Here is a 17,170-nt window from a genome sequence, read left to right as displayed (position 1 = left end):
ATCTTTGGGCCTAAGGAGAGTCTCTTTTGACAGCATATAGATGGTTTATATTTTCTTATCCACTCCACCAGTCTGTTTTTTGATTTGGGAGTTAATCCATTAACATTCAATGTTATTGCTGAAAAGGCCATTCTTGTTTCAACCATTTTGATCTTGGGTTTTATCTGTCATATCTTATTTTCACTTTTTTACACTTTTAGTTACTTTTATTGATATAATCTTCATTTCTAGACTCTCTTCTTTTCTCTCCTGTCTTTTCAGGTTATAGCACTCCCTCTAGTATTTCCTGCAAGTCTGGCCTCTTGATTATAAACTCTCCCAGTTTATGTTTATCTGTGAATATTTTAAACTTGCCCTCATTTTAAAAAGACAATCTTGCCAAATACAAGATTCTTGGTTGGCAGTTTTTTTCTTGCAGTATCTTAAATAAATCATACTATGCTTTCTTGAACCCTGGACCTTGTATATGGGAAGCCAGTGTGCAACCACTGAGCCATATCAGCTCCCCTGAGTTGTTTTGTTTTTTTCCTTTATTTGCTTGTTGTTTTCTTTCTCTCTCTCTCTTTTTTTAGGAGGCACTGGGGACCAAACATGGGGCCTCCTGTGGGAAGCAGGTGCTCCACCACCTAACATTTGATTTTCTCCCTCCATGGTTTCTAATAAGAAATCTGCATTTAATCTTATTAGGCATCCCTTGTGTTTTAGTCTGTCAAAGTGGTGCTGATGTGAAATACCAGATATTGGTTGGTTTTTATAAAGGGTATTTATTTGGGGTAGGTGCTTACAGATACCACATTCTCCAGGTTTACTTTGGAAATTTCTTCAGCTAAATGCCCAGGTTCGCCATTTTCAAATTCTGCCTTCCATAAAACACCAGGAGTTAATCTTGTTAAGTTCTCTATAACTTTAAAACACTGATTGCTTTCCTTCAGTTTCCAATAATAGTTTCATCATTTACTTCTAACACATCATAAAAAGTTTCTTTAGCATTCATCTCACAATTATTTCTTTTTAAGTAGTTATTAAAAATAACTATAGGCTCCATAGTGCTACCAACAGTCTCTGCAAAGCAATTTAGGACTTTTCCATCAAGCATCTCACAATTCCTCCAAAAAAATACCCCTTACCCATTTATAAAACCATTCCAGCATTTTGGTAATTGCAGAAGCACTTCCCCACTCCTTGGTACCAAATTCTGTATTAGTCAAAGGGTGCTGATGCAAAATACCAGAAATTGGTTGGTCTTTATAAAGGGTATTTATTTGGGGTAGGAGCTTACAGATACCAGGCCATAAAGCATAAATTACTTCCCTCATCAAAGTCTATTTTCACATGTTGGAGCAAGATGGCTGCTGATGTCTGTGAGGGTTCAGGCTTCCTAGGTTCCTCCCTTCAAGGCTCTTGCTTCTCTCTTCTCAATGTGCTTTCTTCCTCAGGCTCCAGCTTAAGACTTCAGCACCAAACTCCAACATCAAAAGCCTCTGAAACTGTCCTTTGCCATGCCTTTTATCTGTGAGTCCCCACCCACTTAAGGGGTGGGGACTGAATGCCCTACTGGCACAAGAGATTTACCTGATTACTTAATCAAGTAAACCTCTGAATCCAATATAATCTAATATGCCCAGAGGAAAACATCAGTTTACAAACATAATTCAATATTTCTTTTTGGAATTCATCAAAAATATCAAACTGCTATACCTTGTATGTGATGAATAGCTTTTCTCTTGCTGCTCTCAGGATTCTCTCTTTTCTATGGCATTTGACATAATGATTAGTATGTGTCTTGGAGTTGGTCCTTCTGAATTATTTGGAAGTGAGAATGTTGTGCTTCTTGGTCATGGATATCTATGTCCTTTATTATGGTTAGAAATAGTCTAAAATTATTTCCTCAAATATTCCTTCTGCCCCTTTTCCCTTCTCTTCTTCTTCTGGGTCACCCATGAACATATGTTTGCTTGTCTCTTGCCATCATTTAGTTCTCTAAGACCCTGTTCAATTTTTTCCATTCTTTTATCTGTTCTTTCGTATGTTTGCTTTAGGAGGCCCTGTCTTCAAGTTCACTGACCCTTTCTTTTTGCCTCTTCAAATCTGCTGTTATATGCCTCTAGTGTATTTTTTATTTCATTTCTTATGCCTTCCATTCCCATAAATTTTGCTATTTTTCTATGTATGCTTTAAAATTCTTCTCAGTGCTCACCCAGTGTCGTCTTAATATCCTTAATCTCTTTAGCCATCTCACTGAATTTATTAAGATGATTTGTTTGAACAGCTATGATTAGTTGTCTCAACTTCTTTATGTTATCTGGAGGCCTAGTTTGTTCTCTTGACTGAGACATCTCTTCCTGTTTTGGTATGGATTGCAATTTTTGTTCATGTTTTGGTATCTGATTTACTTAATGTATTTATTCTGGGCTCAGTTTCTCTATTTGGGGTTCTCTATTTGATTGGCTTTGTGCTATAGCCCCTCTTTTTTACTTTCTTTATTTTCTTTTACTTTTAAAGAAGCTTTAGATTATGTAAATGTTACATCAAAAATAGAGGGGATTCCCACATACCGCACCCCTACCCCTTCCCACATTTCCCCAATTAACACCTTTCCTTAGTGTTGTACATTTGTTACAATTGATGAAAACATATTGAAGCATTGCTACTAATCAGTTTATAGTTTACATTATGTTTTACACTTTGCACCACACGATTTTACAGGTTTTGACAAAATGTATAATGGCTTGTATCCAATATTGCAGTATCATGCATGATAATTCTAATGTCCCCAAAAGGCCCCATGTTACATCTATTCTTCCCTCTCCCTCCCCTCAAAACCTCTGGTGACCACTGTCTTTTTATCAATGCTACAAGTTCTTTCATTACTAGAGTAATGTCTACTTTAGTCCATTGTTGCATTCCCACCTTATGTTTGTTTGCTCCTCAATCTTGAGGATTTTGTGATGGTGATACCCACTCTGATTCTTATTGACGGGGGCTTAGATCCCACGGGGCATATAGATGGAACTGTTTTACTTGCAGTTGTAGGTACTGTTTTTTTTGGCATGGGTGTTATCCTGGTTAAGTCTGGTGAACTGGAGAGATAGCTGTCCTGGGTGACTCTGATGAACTAGAGTAGGTGTTGGCTGCAACTTTGCTGAGGTTCAGGGCTCATTGGGTACATGAACCACTAGAAGATTTAAGTCTCTGGGACATATATTTAATAGGTATAGTGCTAATTATAGGTTCAAATAAAAGGGGCAGAAGCACCATGTGTAGGAAAATTATATAAATGAGCCTGACTCTGATACATTGGGGAAATATGTTATCATATATTCCAAGGTAAGGCCCACAGAAGAGGTGCCAATTTCCTGGCATTGTTTGCCCTGCCTATAGTGTCTAAATGTCTCTAGAGCCTTCAGAAGCACCCCTGCTTGAGGAACTGTTTACTGTGGCAGTTAGTGAGATCCTCCTGAAGTGTATAAACAAAACCTCTGGAATGACCTTGTTTTGAAATCTCACTTTGAAATCTCTTAGCCATAGAAACTCATTTGTATTTAATATTTCCCCCTTTTGGTTTAAGTCTTTTTCCAAATGCATCACTAGTTGGTGCTTCGTAATAACCCCTTAGTGCCAGGGAGGCTCATCCCCAAAGTCATGTCCCATGCTGGAGGGTGGGGGAAGGTAGTGAATTTATCTGCTGTTTCACAGCCCCTCTTTGATACCTGGTTCAATTTAATTTAGAACCTTATAGTTTAGCCTATCTGATTTCTTTCAGCTTTTTCATCTGTCTCTTGCCCTTTCTCCCTTGCTGTTGTGGACTGGAATAAGAGCTGAGGATCCAGTTAGTACTGTAAGCTGTGGAGGCTGAAATTACCTGTGTTGCCCAAGGAAACAATTAAGGTTCTCCTGCCTATCTCCCCGCCAAGGGTGGGGAAAGAGCTGCAGCTGTGTGCAGTAATCCAAGCCATGCAGGCTAAGGCCATGCATAGTTGCTGGGAGAGACTTATAAAGCTCCACACTTCCCCTCACCCCACCCCTGTTACAGTCACGAGTGTGGGCTATAAACTTAGCTCTGCAGGTCAAAATTGACTGACTACAGTTGCCCAGATATACTGATGAAGCACTGGTCCCCCTCTTCCCTTGCCAGGGGGGGTGGGGGTGGGGTGGGAATAGAGCCACAGGTGCGTCCAACTGTCTAGTCCATGTGGGCCAAAAGTGGCTGTAGTTGCTCAGGGAGGCTGAGGGAGTCTGCCCCTCCTGCCTTGGCAGGGGTGGGAATGGAGCCACAGATTTGTCAGCAGTCTAGTCTGTGGGGCTGAAAGTGCCCACAGTTGCCTGGCAAGGCTGAAGAAACACCACCCACCCTTCCTTTCCTATTGGAGGTGGGGTGGAGGTGGAGGTGGATGTCCAACAATCTAGTCCATGCAGGCTGAAAGTCACTACCAGAAAGGCTGGTGCAGGTCTCCCCAGCTTCCTCCCTGCAGGAGGACGGCTGGAGCCCAGGCTAGGGCAGCAATCAGACCTGAGTGGAAAGAAGCCAGTTCCTACCATTACTGTGATTTTTCAATTAGCCCCACTTCCCCTCATGCCAGGGGCAGAGTTAAAATGGAGCCTACAGCCCTCTTTCCAACATGAACAGGTTCAAATTTTAACTGTACGTAGGATTGGACTTTAGCCAGCCAAATTTACTAATTATTAGCTGAAGTCAGTGCCTGAGCACCTCTTCCTCCCCCATTTCTGGGAAATGGAGCTTCCAACTCCAACATGCCAGTGGGGAATAGGCACCCTCCTGGGCAGCATGGAGTACCCTACTTACAAATATTCACTGCAGATGGGCAGTCTCCTCCTTCCATTCTTCCAAGGATGCTGCAGGATGCTCTTCTGGTCTCCTGGGCCCCCCACATGGATGATTTAGATAGCCCTGACTAATCACTAACTGCACTGTAGGGTGATCTGACTCTTGTGGAGATTCCTACTCTGCCACCATCTTGCCCCTCCTCTCCAATTTTGTTTTTTGAGGGATATTTTGGTTCTGCCCCTAAAGACCACTACTTAATCCCACTTGGATGTGGCGATGTTGGCACCATCTATTATATTTACTAGCAGAGAAAATATATAATATTTAGGGAACTTAACTTTTCTAAGGATGTTTTTTAAAAAAAACTTTTTGTTATACAGATTGATAGGTACCACTAAAATTTTTTTTTAACTTTGTATGAAAGCAGTGTATAGGAGTTGTGATGAGATGAGCATTCCTTTTATTTTGAATCTTTGGGAGTAGATCACAATAGAGACACCTTGGATACAGAATAATTTGTGTACACAATTATGCTTGAGATTTGGGTACCTTAATTTAATAAGAGGTTATAAATCTTATCATTTGTCAAAGCATGAGAGTGAGTCAAATTGCTATTCATGTACTGCATGAATGTTTTGAGAATATAAAGTTTCTGAATACCTAAGTTCCACTTAATGGTGACTCCTGGAATTTTATTTCAGTCTTCAGTACTGGGAAAAGTTTCTCTTAACTTTAAAACAAGTTACAGGGTAGGTTGTATCTGATCATGCTTCCTTCTTCACTAGTGATAGATGGGTAGCTCTAATCCAAATCTCTACTCCTCCAGCTATTATGCAGGACCTCATGGTGCCTTTTTTTTGTTCTAATTTTATCCTTATATTCATTTTGTTAAGTAATTCTTATTTTCCCTTCATCTTATTCTCTATGTATTTTTAAATCTTTATCCTATTGTAGGAATGTGTGTAAGTGACCTCAGATGCCACTAAGTAGGATATGGGTATAAAGTAAATAAATGTTTATTAAAAATGTTACAAAAATAAGGTTCTCTAGTTATTCATTTACATTTTCTGAGTAGAAGCTGAGGGTCTTGTCTTATAGTGATTTAGTCCGTAAGCTGTAATGCAGATGAGTGTGCTGCACTCCAGGAAACTAGCACCTGGGAGCCCAGCTCTACGAATAGCTCACTGAGGGGCCTTGAACAAGACACTTAACCTGGTTCCAGCCTCGGGGCTCACAGCACTAAAATGGAGCAGGTGAAAGAAATTATTTCTCTTGTCCCCTGCAGTCCCGTGATTTTAACTCAAAGACGATCTGTCTACATGGCATGTGAATGTTTGCCTTTCATTTTCTCCTCAAGCTAACTTGAGCTGTCAAATCCTATTCCTTGTGACTTGATACCTGCCTTATTTTCCCTCCAGGGCCCTTTTTCTAGTTAATTCTTACTAGTAATTTTATGAAAGTGCTAAATATCACTGCAGCAAAGCAGATAATACCTAAGGAGGAATGAAATAATATAACACAATCTCTTTGTGCAATACACTTTTATTTTCCTTTTACCTTTGCAGTCATCTTTGAGTAATCGTTGTGTAAACAATAGAATGGAATGAAATTACATTAAATTGTATGCAAATGGCTCTAGAACACCTTAACAATTATGACAAGGCAATTATAAATAACTTTTTTCCTTAGTAATATATATTTGCTTTTTAAAGTACATTAAAGAGCTGCCGTATCTAGGGTTAGCTAGGAAAGAGCAATGGTACCACCATCCTGGGAGCCCACCTCCCTGAAAGTTTAGACTCCAATTCTGAAAATCCTAAAGTTTACTAGTTCCATAATATATAGTCAAGCAGAGAGCTATGTGGGTTGAAAAGTATTTATCCTTGAAACTTAACAGCATTTTATCATTTAGTCATTGCACAAAACCCTTTCTATTATTTTATGTTCACTCCATCTGGGTATCCTGCAGAATTTCAAGTAAAACTCAGATTCTGGTATTTTCAAGTTTATCACCTTAGAACAACAAATCCTTTCACTCATGGAGCAACCAAATCAGAGATGGGTATATAGTTAGCAATCTAACAGAAGGGCAACATTTTACACAGCAGTCTAGATGTTCCAACACAGCAAAACTTACATATGCCACCCTATGTAGGGAAAGTTCAGATCTGAGACTATTTGGAGTAAAGCAGCCTCAGGCACATTCTTAATATGAAAGTCTGCAAGGCACCTCCCACCCCCAAGAGACAGATTGTGGATTGGTTCTTAGGCAAACTAAGCATCCTAGTTCCTAATTTGGTCATTTCAAAAATTAGAAGTTAAAAAAACTTCAAAGATATACCTGAAACTTTTTTGTTTAAATAAGAGATTAACTGCAAGAAGCGTATAATCAAAAACATTTTTTCTTACAGCTAAGGTGTGTTAAGCATAAATATATGAAAAATAAAATTCACAGTCGGTTTTAAAACTAGAATTCAAGTTTGGCTAATAAATCTTAACTTTATAAGTATATTAATTTCTAAATATAACATAAAAGAGGCAGTACTGTCAGATGTACAATTAAAGTATTAAAACAGAAAGAACAATGAAAGAAGAAATAGGCTTCTTATAGAAAATTCCTTTTGTTGCCAATAAATAGGACCACCTGAGTGTATTCAGATTCTTTTCTCTTAAGGAATATCCAAATTGACTGCTAAGAATATTGAATAGCTTTTGGAAAAATTAGCAACAGTCGTGCAGCTGTGGCATTTGCTTGTTCTCATGTTGTGGATTGTTAGAGAATAAAGCAGAACTCGGAGTATTGTAAATTTTAAAAAAATCTTTTTTATCCCATTTTTGTCTAAGCCGGCCTTTTTACAATCTTCTGATTTTGCTGGGGACTGGGAGTGAGGGGGAGGGGAGTAGGGTCAGGTGGGGCAGAGAGATAAGGGTGACTTAAAGGGACATTCATCAGCTGACACTCAACTGAGCAAACCCGATCAGCTTCACTTCGTCAGGGATCTCCGACCCATCACAGCCAGAAGCCTGGAAAGGGAAAAAGAAGCAAACCTTCAGTGCTGGTTTGTAGTCGCAGGTTTTTAAAAGATCTGCTCACGTGGTGGCCAAACCAAGCAAAGGCACGGTTTTTCTGGGGCCACGGGTCGCATCTGTTCCAGGAGAGATCCGAAGAATCATTCTCTTGAACGACTGCTTGCAGGGTCCTAACTTGCGCTGTAGGAAACTGGTCATTATGCTATCAAGTGCAGAAAAGAGGTGGGAAGGGATGTGTTACCTTTTAAAACACCATCTCACCCAGGCAAGCCGCGACATAGCTGCCAAAAAACCCCATACGAAGTTCACAACAAGTACAGTTATTTTAAATATACTTCTAATTAGGGCCTCTTAATAATTAAAAAACACACTATGATAATTAGCAGAAGGAGTGAACATGGCATTCAAGAGTAATGTGGTTTTAGCAAAACCATCTCTTCTATAAAAATAGCCAGAAATAAAGGAGTCACTAGGTAGTGTAATGGCTCATTATAGGCAATTGCTATTTAAATACCAGTGAGTACTTTTTGCAAGAAAATGTGCCATAATTTTTTTTCTGTAACAGAATTTTGTTTCTAATATTTTAGAACCAATTTATTGTCCAAAACTGGCCAAAATTACAGTGTGTCAAACACTTTTCTTTTACTTCAAAATCTGAAGGAATTGGAAATAAGCCACTGCCCCTCAAGCCTCTCACTGGTTCTAATTTATAAATCATTTTAATATTCTTTCTACTCCCCATCTTCAACACGCTGCTGTAAATACATCAGAATTTGACATTCTATAAGTGGAGAGAAAAAAGTCTGATGACTGACTGGGAATGGGTAATTAATTACAAAAGGGCCTCACAAACCTTTTTTTGGTCTAATTCCTGTTAAATTATTGTCATAACAATTAGTTTCCCATTGAAAAAAGCCTTTTCTAATCATCACAATTAAGCTGCTTAGCACTACTTGTCTATGTTTATAAAGTTTTAAAAGACAGTACATAAAACCAGCCCTTTGTCAACTCTTGCATTTTCCTTTAAAATAAGCAGCTAACTAGAACATGCAACGTGACTATTTTAAAACAATTATCCTTAAAATCCAACCTGAGTAGTTATGCTTATATAAGCAACACAGTAGCCTAAAGGGTAGGCATTTTAGATAGTATTTAAAGAAAAGAATTTACTTTGTGCTTGTCCAGTGACTTATTTAGTTTCACTTGACAGATATGATATTCAGTGAAATACAATTTTCATTGTTTGCATTGCCAATGGCAATAAGATCGGAAAGGCTCCTTTCCTTATCACTTCTAACAAAGTGGTATAGGCAGAGAAGCCATTTCAGTGGAGATACTTCCTGGTGAGTCTTTGACATAAAGGTACTATACTTTTCATATTCCACTATCACTGTTTCTTTACCTACCTCCCTAAACCTTCCCTTCTTCTCTCCTATGTAGCTCACTTAAACATCATTATTTATTTGATCCACTGAGTGGTGGCAGACAATTTGTGTGGTTAAACGGTAGATGAGAAACATCTGAGGACAAAGGATACTGCTGATGGTAAAAAGAGGTCAGACTGGCAAATGTGAAGGCCATCAGTGCATTTTGAAGCCATGTCCCTCATGCAGCAACATGAATCAAAGAGGTTAAAATGACCAGAAATAAAAGAAAAATATTAAATCCTTTCCTTGTGAAGACTAATGGAAGTGACAAATTACCATGAGAGTAAGTGATCAAACCAGCAGTTATCATGGGTGCATCATACCTGGAGCTTTCCAAGTGTCCAATCTCACTCTATGTCTAGTGCCTGCTTCTCACAGCTACACCTCAATGTTCTCTCCTGGCAAAAAGGCTGTTTACCTCTGCTTCAGGGAACTCAGCCCTCCCTTCCCCATACTCTCACTTTCTTTAACCACTATTGCATCTATGTATCTATCACTGTAGACACAATGAAAGTAATATGCAAAAGATTCTGAAAATCAGAAAAAAAAGGGACCAGAGACCGTCAAAACAGTTTTCAAATGACCTTATACGGAAGGTTCAATGCGGATCAGCAGAATATCCATGTCTACATAAAATACCATGACTTTAAAATGCTGTTTGACCTAAAGTAAGGGGGAAATGGAAAGGAGAAATGAGTTTATATGGCTACGAGTTTCTAAAAAAGAGTCTGGAGGCTGGCAGAAGGTTTGCCCTCATGCACAACTGAGCAGAGTCAGAGAGACAGATAAAGCAGATACAACCCCCAGATATTGGTTCCTTTGAGGGCTAAAGAGACCCATGGGAGTTATGGTCATGGCCGATGGGGTTAACTACCAGGGCAGATGGCCCCTCTTTGGAAATGGTGTTTATGTGTGATGAATCTGGACTCAGATGGGATCTCCCTTCATAAGACTTTCATGCTAATGTGCTGGAGGTGCAGTTAATGTTGGGGTTTAAGATATATTTAGGGGATTTGAATCTCTGGACTGACAATGTGATAGCCAGATCCTGAGCCTCAACAGACTCCAGCACCTACAATCTGATTTATTGGACTTACCACACTCAGCTAAGATGGAGGTGAAGAAGGACAACCACCACACCATGGAGCCTAGAGTGATTACAACTGAAAATGGGAGGATTGCATCCAGCATCCAGGTGGAATCTGAGCCTCCTCTTGACATAAAGGTGCAATGGACACAACCAATCCAGTGTCCACATAGAAGAGGTGGCATTGGATTGGGAAAAGTGGACATAATGGACAAAGGGTATGGGGAAAGGCAGGAAGAGATGAGAGGTGGAGGCGTCTTCGGGACATGGAGCTGCCCTGGATGGTGCTTCAGAGGTAATCACCGGACATTGTAAATCCTCACAGGGCCTACATGATGGAATAGAGGAGAGTATGGGCCATGATGTGAACCAATGTATATGAGGTGCAGAGGTGCCCAAAGATGTACTTACCAAATCCAATGGATGTGTCATGATGATGGGAACGAGTGTTGTTGGGGGGGGGGAGAGGGGGGGTGGGGGGGTGGGGTTGAATGGGACCTCACATATATATTTTTAATGTAATATTATTACAAAGTCAATAAAAAATAAAAAAATTTAAATTAAAAAAAAAAAACAGTTTTCAAAACCTTTTGGTCAGGACTTCTTTACAGTCTTTACAAGAATTACTGAGGATCGTTCTAAAAAGCTTCTCTTTAGGTGAGTTATGTTTATGGTAATGTCTTAAGAATTAAAATAGAAAAAAATTAAATATTTAAAATACATTATTTTAAGTAATATTAAAATATAATTATAGTAAAACAAAATATGTGTATGTCAGTTATATTTATACTGACTCAGAATTTAAAACTGAAAACTTTTAAAATATTCATTTTCATAGATAAAATTTTCATGAAACATATAGTTACAACAAGAAAAATTTTGAGAAGAGTGGCAATGCTTTACATTTTTGCAATTCCCTTTAAAGTCTTGCTTACTAGGATAGTTCAATTCTCAAGTCTGCTTCCGCTTCAATCTGTTGCAAATTCATTGCTTTTCTTGATAAATATAAAAAAGCACAGCATCATACAAATACGTACTTGGAAAAGGGAAGATTATTTCACTAGCCTTTCCAGGTAACTGTGTATATTTTGTTATGACAATTTTTACTCTATTATATTAAAATCCATTGGTCTATCTGCACTATGAATGGATATTTTACCTATACATTTTTAAGGATCACTGAGCTACACTGATTTTCCAAATGCGGACACTTTTCACTGTACAATACCAACATTTCCTTATATAGCATTAATAAATCATATTTGTTAACATCATCACAGAGCACATCAGAAAAGTCTTTAAGGGGATGATGTGGGAAGATGGTGGAGGAGGTAGCCGCAGGATTCATCTTTCCATAAGAATGGCCATTAAACAGGTAGGAACTGTCTGAAACAACTATTTTAAAACTCCAGAGGTCAGAGAACAATTGTATATCATCCAGGGAAGAGCAGGAGGAAATGGTGACATATTACCATAAAGACCTGTAAATTATTCTCTCTGTGCCACAATTAACAGCATCTAACCGCTACTCTCCTGGCACCTTACTGTGGGGTCCAGTCCCTGGCTGGCTCACTGGTGATAGAAAGAGACATAAAAATCCTATTCTCCAAGATCAGGGGTGGGTATGGCCAAATGCTGACCGTGGCTTTTGATTAGTGACTTTGGAACACTAGGGACCCATATGCTTGCTGTGGGGAACAAGAGCAAGGGCTGTGTCTGGGCAGGTCAAAAAGTCTCGGATTTGGGGAGGCATGAGGAGGATCCTGGCACCCTCCCTCGTCCCCTCTCCAGGGCACAATGGAGCTGCACCCCTTTCGTGGGACCCTGGCCCTTTTTGTGCCAGGAAAGACTGGTTTGGGAAACCCCTCTGTAGTGTACCCCACCTCCCAGAATTTACCCTCTAGTTGAAAGTGCTTGAGACAACAAAATAAAGTAGAGGCAAGCAATCTGAGGCAAAGGCTTGCCTGTTTTAAACACACTGGACAGGGAGGTCTATCTCCTGGGAAAGAGCAGGCACACTCAACTCCAGTAAAGAGGGGAGCTCCAAAACAACTAACAAGTACAAGCCCAGGAGAAGAGACCCAGAAAGACTGTGAGAGCCCTGCACATGGCATTCGCCTTGGGCAGAACTTCCTGAAAGGAGAACTGAAGCTCCAGAAAATGCCAGTCCTATCAAAAGTTAGTTATAAGAAACAGACATCCAGAGAAGAAATACTAGAGTCAATATTCTAAAATATTAAAACATAGTGTACAACAAGAGTATAAGACAAATAAAGAACTGGGAAGTAATGGCGCATCCAAACGAAGAGAAAAATCCAGAAAACACCAATGATAACAAGCATGTGGACATATAAAACAAAGACTTTAAAAGAGAGCTGATCTTCAATATGCTCAAGATGAAAGAAAATACAGAGAAAGAACTAAGAACATGAGGAAAATAATGAATAAACCATATGAGAATGCCAATAAAGTGACAGAAATTTTAAAAAGGAACCAAACAAAACTAATGGAGTTGAAGACCACAATAACTGAAAAGAAAAATTACCAGGAGGGTCTCCATAGCAGGTTGGAACTTGCAGAAAAAAGAATCAGTGAACTCAAAGACAGGACAATTGAAATGAGTCAGGCTGAGAAGCAGAAAGAAGAATTATAAAATTAAAATGTGAAAATACCCTAAGACACCTCTTGTACACCATTAAGCATACCAACATATACATTATGGACCCCCAGAAGGAGACAGAGAAAAAGGGAAAGAAAATAGTTAGGGAAAAAGTGACAGAGAATTGCCCAAACATAGCAAAAGACATGAATATATACATCCAAGAAGCTCAGAGAACACTAAACAGGGAAAACATGAAGAAAAATACACCCTCATTATATGCTGGTTACACTATTAAATGCAAAGGGCAAGGAGAGAGATCTGAAAAGCAGCAAGAGAAGCAGCAATGTATTACATACAAAGGAGTCCAAATAAGACTGAGTGCCAATTTCTTATCAGAAACCACAGAGGCAAGAGGCAGTGGGTTGAAATAGATAAAGTGCTGAAAGAAAACAACTGCCAACCAAAAATTTTAATTAGGGAGAGAATAAGACATCTCAGATAAACAAGAGCAGGGAGATCATCACTACCAGTCCTGCCCAACAAGCAGTGCTAAAGGGAGTTCTTCAGATTGCAAGGAAAGGATACTAGACAGAGGTTCAAAGTTGAATAAGAAACAAAGACTTCCAGTAAATGCAACCACTGGGGTAATTATAAATGTAACTATTATTGTATTGTATCTTTGGGGGATATAATTCCACTTTTCCCTTCCTATAGGTGCTTAAATGCAAATGCTTAAAAAGTTCTGATATTTTGTCAAAACCTATAAAATTGTGCAGTGCAAAGTGTAAACCATAATGTAAACTACAGACCATGGTTAGTAACAATGCTTCAATATGAGTTCATCAATTGAAATAAATGTACCACACTAAAAAAAGACGTTGTTAATGGGAGAAAGTGTGGGAAGGGGAAGGGTGGGGTATGTGGGAATCCCCTATATTTTGATGTAATATTTATGTAATCTAAAGCTCCTTTAAAAACAAAGAAAAAAAGTGACAGAAGAGGCATGTGTAGAAAGGTCAGCATTTTCGGGACTTGGAGTTGTCCTAAATGATATTGCAGGGACAGATGCTGGAGGGTATATATATACTGCTATAACCTACTGAATGGACTGCAGGAGAGTGTAAACTACAATGTAAACTATTATCCATGTGGTGCAGCAGTGCTCCAAAATGTACTCACCAAATGCAATGAATGTGCCACAATGATGAAAGAGGTTGTTGATGTGGGAGGAACGGGGTGGGGTGGGGTATATGGGAACCTCTTATATTTTCTAATGTAACATTTTTTTTGTGATCTATGTATCTTCAAAAAAATACAATGAAAAAAAACAAAGGAAAAAAATCTACTTGCCTTGTAAAAAAAAAAAGAGTAATGATAAATCTATGGTTTGGGACATACAACACACAGAGATACAAGTAGTAACAAGTACAAAAAGGTAAGGGTGATGAAGGGTTATAGAAAAGCGTGTATGCTATTGAAGTCAAGTCAGTATCAAACCAAATATGACTGTTACATATTTAAAATTTATCAACCCCATGATAACAACAAAGAAAACCTACGAAAATATATCCAGATCAAAAACAGAAGGCACTTAATATGGTACAACACACAAAAATCAAATATTAAAAGAAGGCATTAAGAGAAGAATCAAGGAACAAAAGAGGTATAAGACTATCAAAGGCTAAGAAACAATATGACAGAAGAAAGTCTTGCACTATCAGTAGTGACTTAAAATGTAAATGAGTTACTCTAGTCAAAAGGCAGAGAATGGCAGAATGGATAAAAAATCTTGACCAGCTATATCCTGTCTGCAAGAGACCTACTTTAAATTCAAGGATACAACTAGGCTGAAAGTGAAAGGACAGGGAAAACATACCATGCAAGTAGGAAACAAAAGAGAATGGGGTAGCTATGCTAATAACATAAAACAGACTTCAAGTCGAAAACAGTTATGAGGAACAAAGATGATCATTATATACTGACAAAAGGGTCAATTCAACAAGAAGATGTAACAATTATAAACATATGTATCCTAACAGCAGAGCGCCAAAATAATTAAAGCAAATACTGACATATCTGAAGGGAGATATTAATGGTTCTACATTCATAGGAGGAGACTTAATACAATGCTTTCAATAAAGGATAGAACACCTAGTCAGAAGATCAATAAGAAAATACAAGATTTGAACACTACTCTAAACCATCTAGACCTTACAGACATATACAGAACACTTCACCCAACAACAGAGTGCTTATTCTTCTTGAGTGCACATGGCTCATTCTCCAGGATAGACCACATAGCTTAGGGCAAAAAATAAGTCTCAAATTAAAAAATATTGAAAACATACAATGTATCTTTGCTGGCCACAATGGAATGAAGCTAGAAATAAATAACAGAGGGAGAAATGGAAAATGCACAAATAAGTGAATAATCAACAACATAGTCATAAAGAACCAGTGGGTTAAAAAGGAAATCACAAGAGCAACTTGAAAATATATTAAGGTGATGAAAATGAAAATAGAACATGCCAAAACTTATGGGATGCAGTGAAGGCAGTGCTAGGAAGGAAATTTATAGCTCTAAATGCTTACCTTAAAAATGAAGAAAGATTTCAAGTCAGAGTCTTAACCTCAAAACTGGAAGAAAGAGAAAAAGAGCAAACTAAACCCAAAGCAAGCAGAAGGAGGATATAACAAAGAAAAGAGTAGAGATAAAATGAAATAGAGAACCAAAAACAATAGAATCAACAAAATCAAGAGTTGGTTCTTTGAAAAGATCAGTAAAATTGATAAACTTTAAGGTTTGACAAGGAAGAAAAGAGGGTATAAATAATAAAAATCAGAAATGAAAAGGGGGACATTTACTACTGACCCCCTTGAAACCAAAAGGACTATAAGAGAATATATTATGAACTGTATACCAATAAATTAGATAACCTAGATAAAATGGACAAATTCTTAGAAACACACAAACTATCTACAGTGACTCAAGAAGAAATAGATCTCAAGAAACCAATTAATGGAAAAGAGATTGAATCAGCCATTTTTAACCTCTGGACAAAGGAAAGCTCAGGAACAGATGGCTTCAGAGGGGAGTTTTCTCAAAAATTACAAGACGACTTAACTCCTATTCTTCTCAAACTCTTCCAAAAAATTTTTAGATGATGGAATATTCCTTAATTCATTCTATGAGGCCAATATTACCCTCATACCAAGGCCAGATAAAGATACCACAAGTAAAGAAAATTATAGACAAATATCTCTTATGAATATAGATGCAAATATCCTCCTCAAAAAATTAGCAACCTGAATCGAATAGCACATTAAAAGAATTATATACCATCATCAAGTGGGATGTATCCCTGGTATGTAAGGGTGGTTTGACATTATTTACATCACATTAACAGAATGAAGGAAATAAACTACAGGATCATCTCAGTGATGCAGAAAAGGCATTGAACAAAACACAGCACCCTTGTTGGCTAAAAAACACTCAGAAAACTAGGAATGGACGGAAACTGCCTCAACATAAAAATGGGCATGTATGAAAAACCCAAAGTTTACATCCTACTTATTGGTGAAAGACTGAAAGCCATCCCTCTAAGATCAGGAACTAGACAAGGATGCCCACTGTCACCACTGTTATTCAACATTGTACTGGACATTCTAGCCAGAGCAATTAGGCAAGAAAAAGAAATACAAAGCATACAAACTGTAAAGAAAGGTAAAGCTTTCCCTATTTGAAGATGACATGATCCTATATATAGGAAGTCCCCAAAAATTGACAACAAAGCTAGAGCTAATAAATGAATTCAGCAAACTGGTGAACAACAAGTTTAACACCCAAACATCAACAGAGTTTCTATACAGAAGCAATGTACAACTGGAAGAAGAAATCAAGAAAAAAATTCCATTAACAATAGCATTCAAAAGAATCAAATATCTAGGGACAAATCTAACCAAGGATATAAAGGTATAAAACATTGCTAAAAGAAATCAAAGAATACCTAAATGGAAGTACCTTCTGTGTTCATGGATTGGAAGACTAAATTTTGTTAATAAGCAACTCCTACCCAAGGTGATTTATAGATTCAATATAATCCCAATTAAACTTCCAACAACTTCTTTGCAGAAATGGAAAGGCCAAAAATAAAATTTATACAGAAGCATAAGGGACCCTGATTAACCAAAGCCATCTTGAAAAAGAATGAATGTAAAAGACTCACACTTCCTAATCT

The 17,170-nt window shown here is 38.0% G+C and overlaps 1 protein-coding gene across 1 annotated transcript in view; it reads right to left on the bottom strand.

The window, feature by feature from the left end:
• Positions 1 to 6,310: 6,310 nt before the first annotated feature.
• Positions 6,311 to 17,170, bottom strand: part of STK39 (serine/threonine kinase 39) — a 296,619-nt gene continuing 285,759 nt past the window's right edge. Inside the window, exon 18 of the mRNA XM_004484199.4 lies at positions 6,311 to 7,810. Within this exon, the coding sequence (XP_004484256.1) occupies positions 7,736 to 7,810 (75 nt within the window). The 3' untranslated portion in view covers positions 6,311 to 7,735. The remainder of the gene's footprint in view (positions 7,811 to 17,170) is intronic.

Source organism: Dasypus novemcinctus, chromosome 7 (assembly GCF_030445035.2).
Source record: "Dasypus novemcinctus isolate mDasNov1 chromosome 7, mDasNov1.1.hap2, whole genome shotgun sequence".
NCBI classification, from domain to species: domain Eukaryota; kingdom Metazoa; phylum Chordata; class Mammalia; order Cingulata; family Dasypodidae; genus Dasypus; species Dasypus novemcinctus.
The sequence above is the reverse complement of the archived record's forward strand: the minus strand, read 5'-3'. Positions and strand labels throughout refer to the sequence as shown.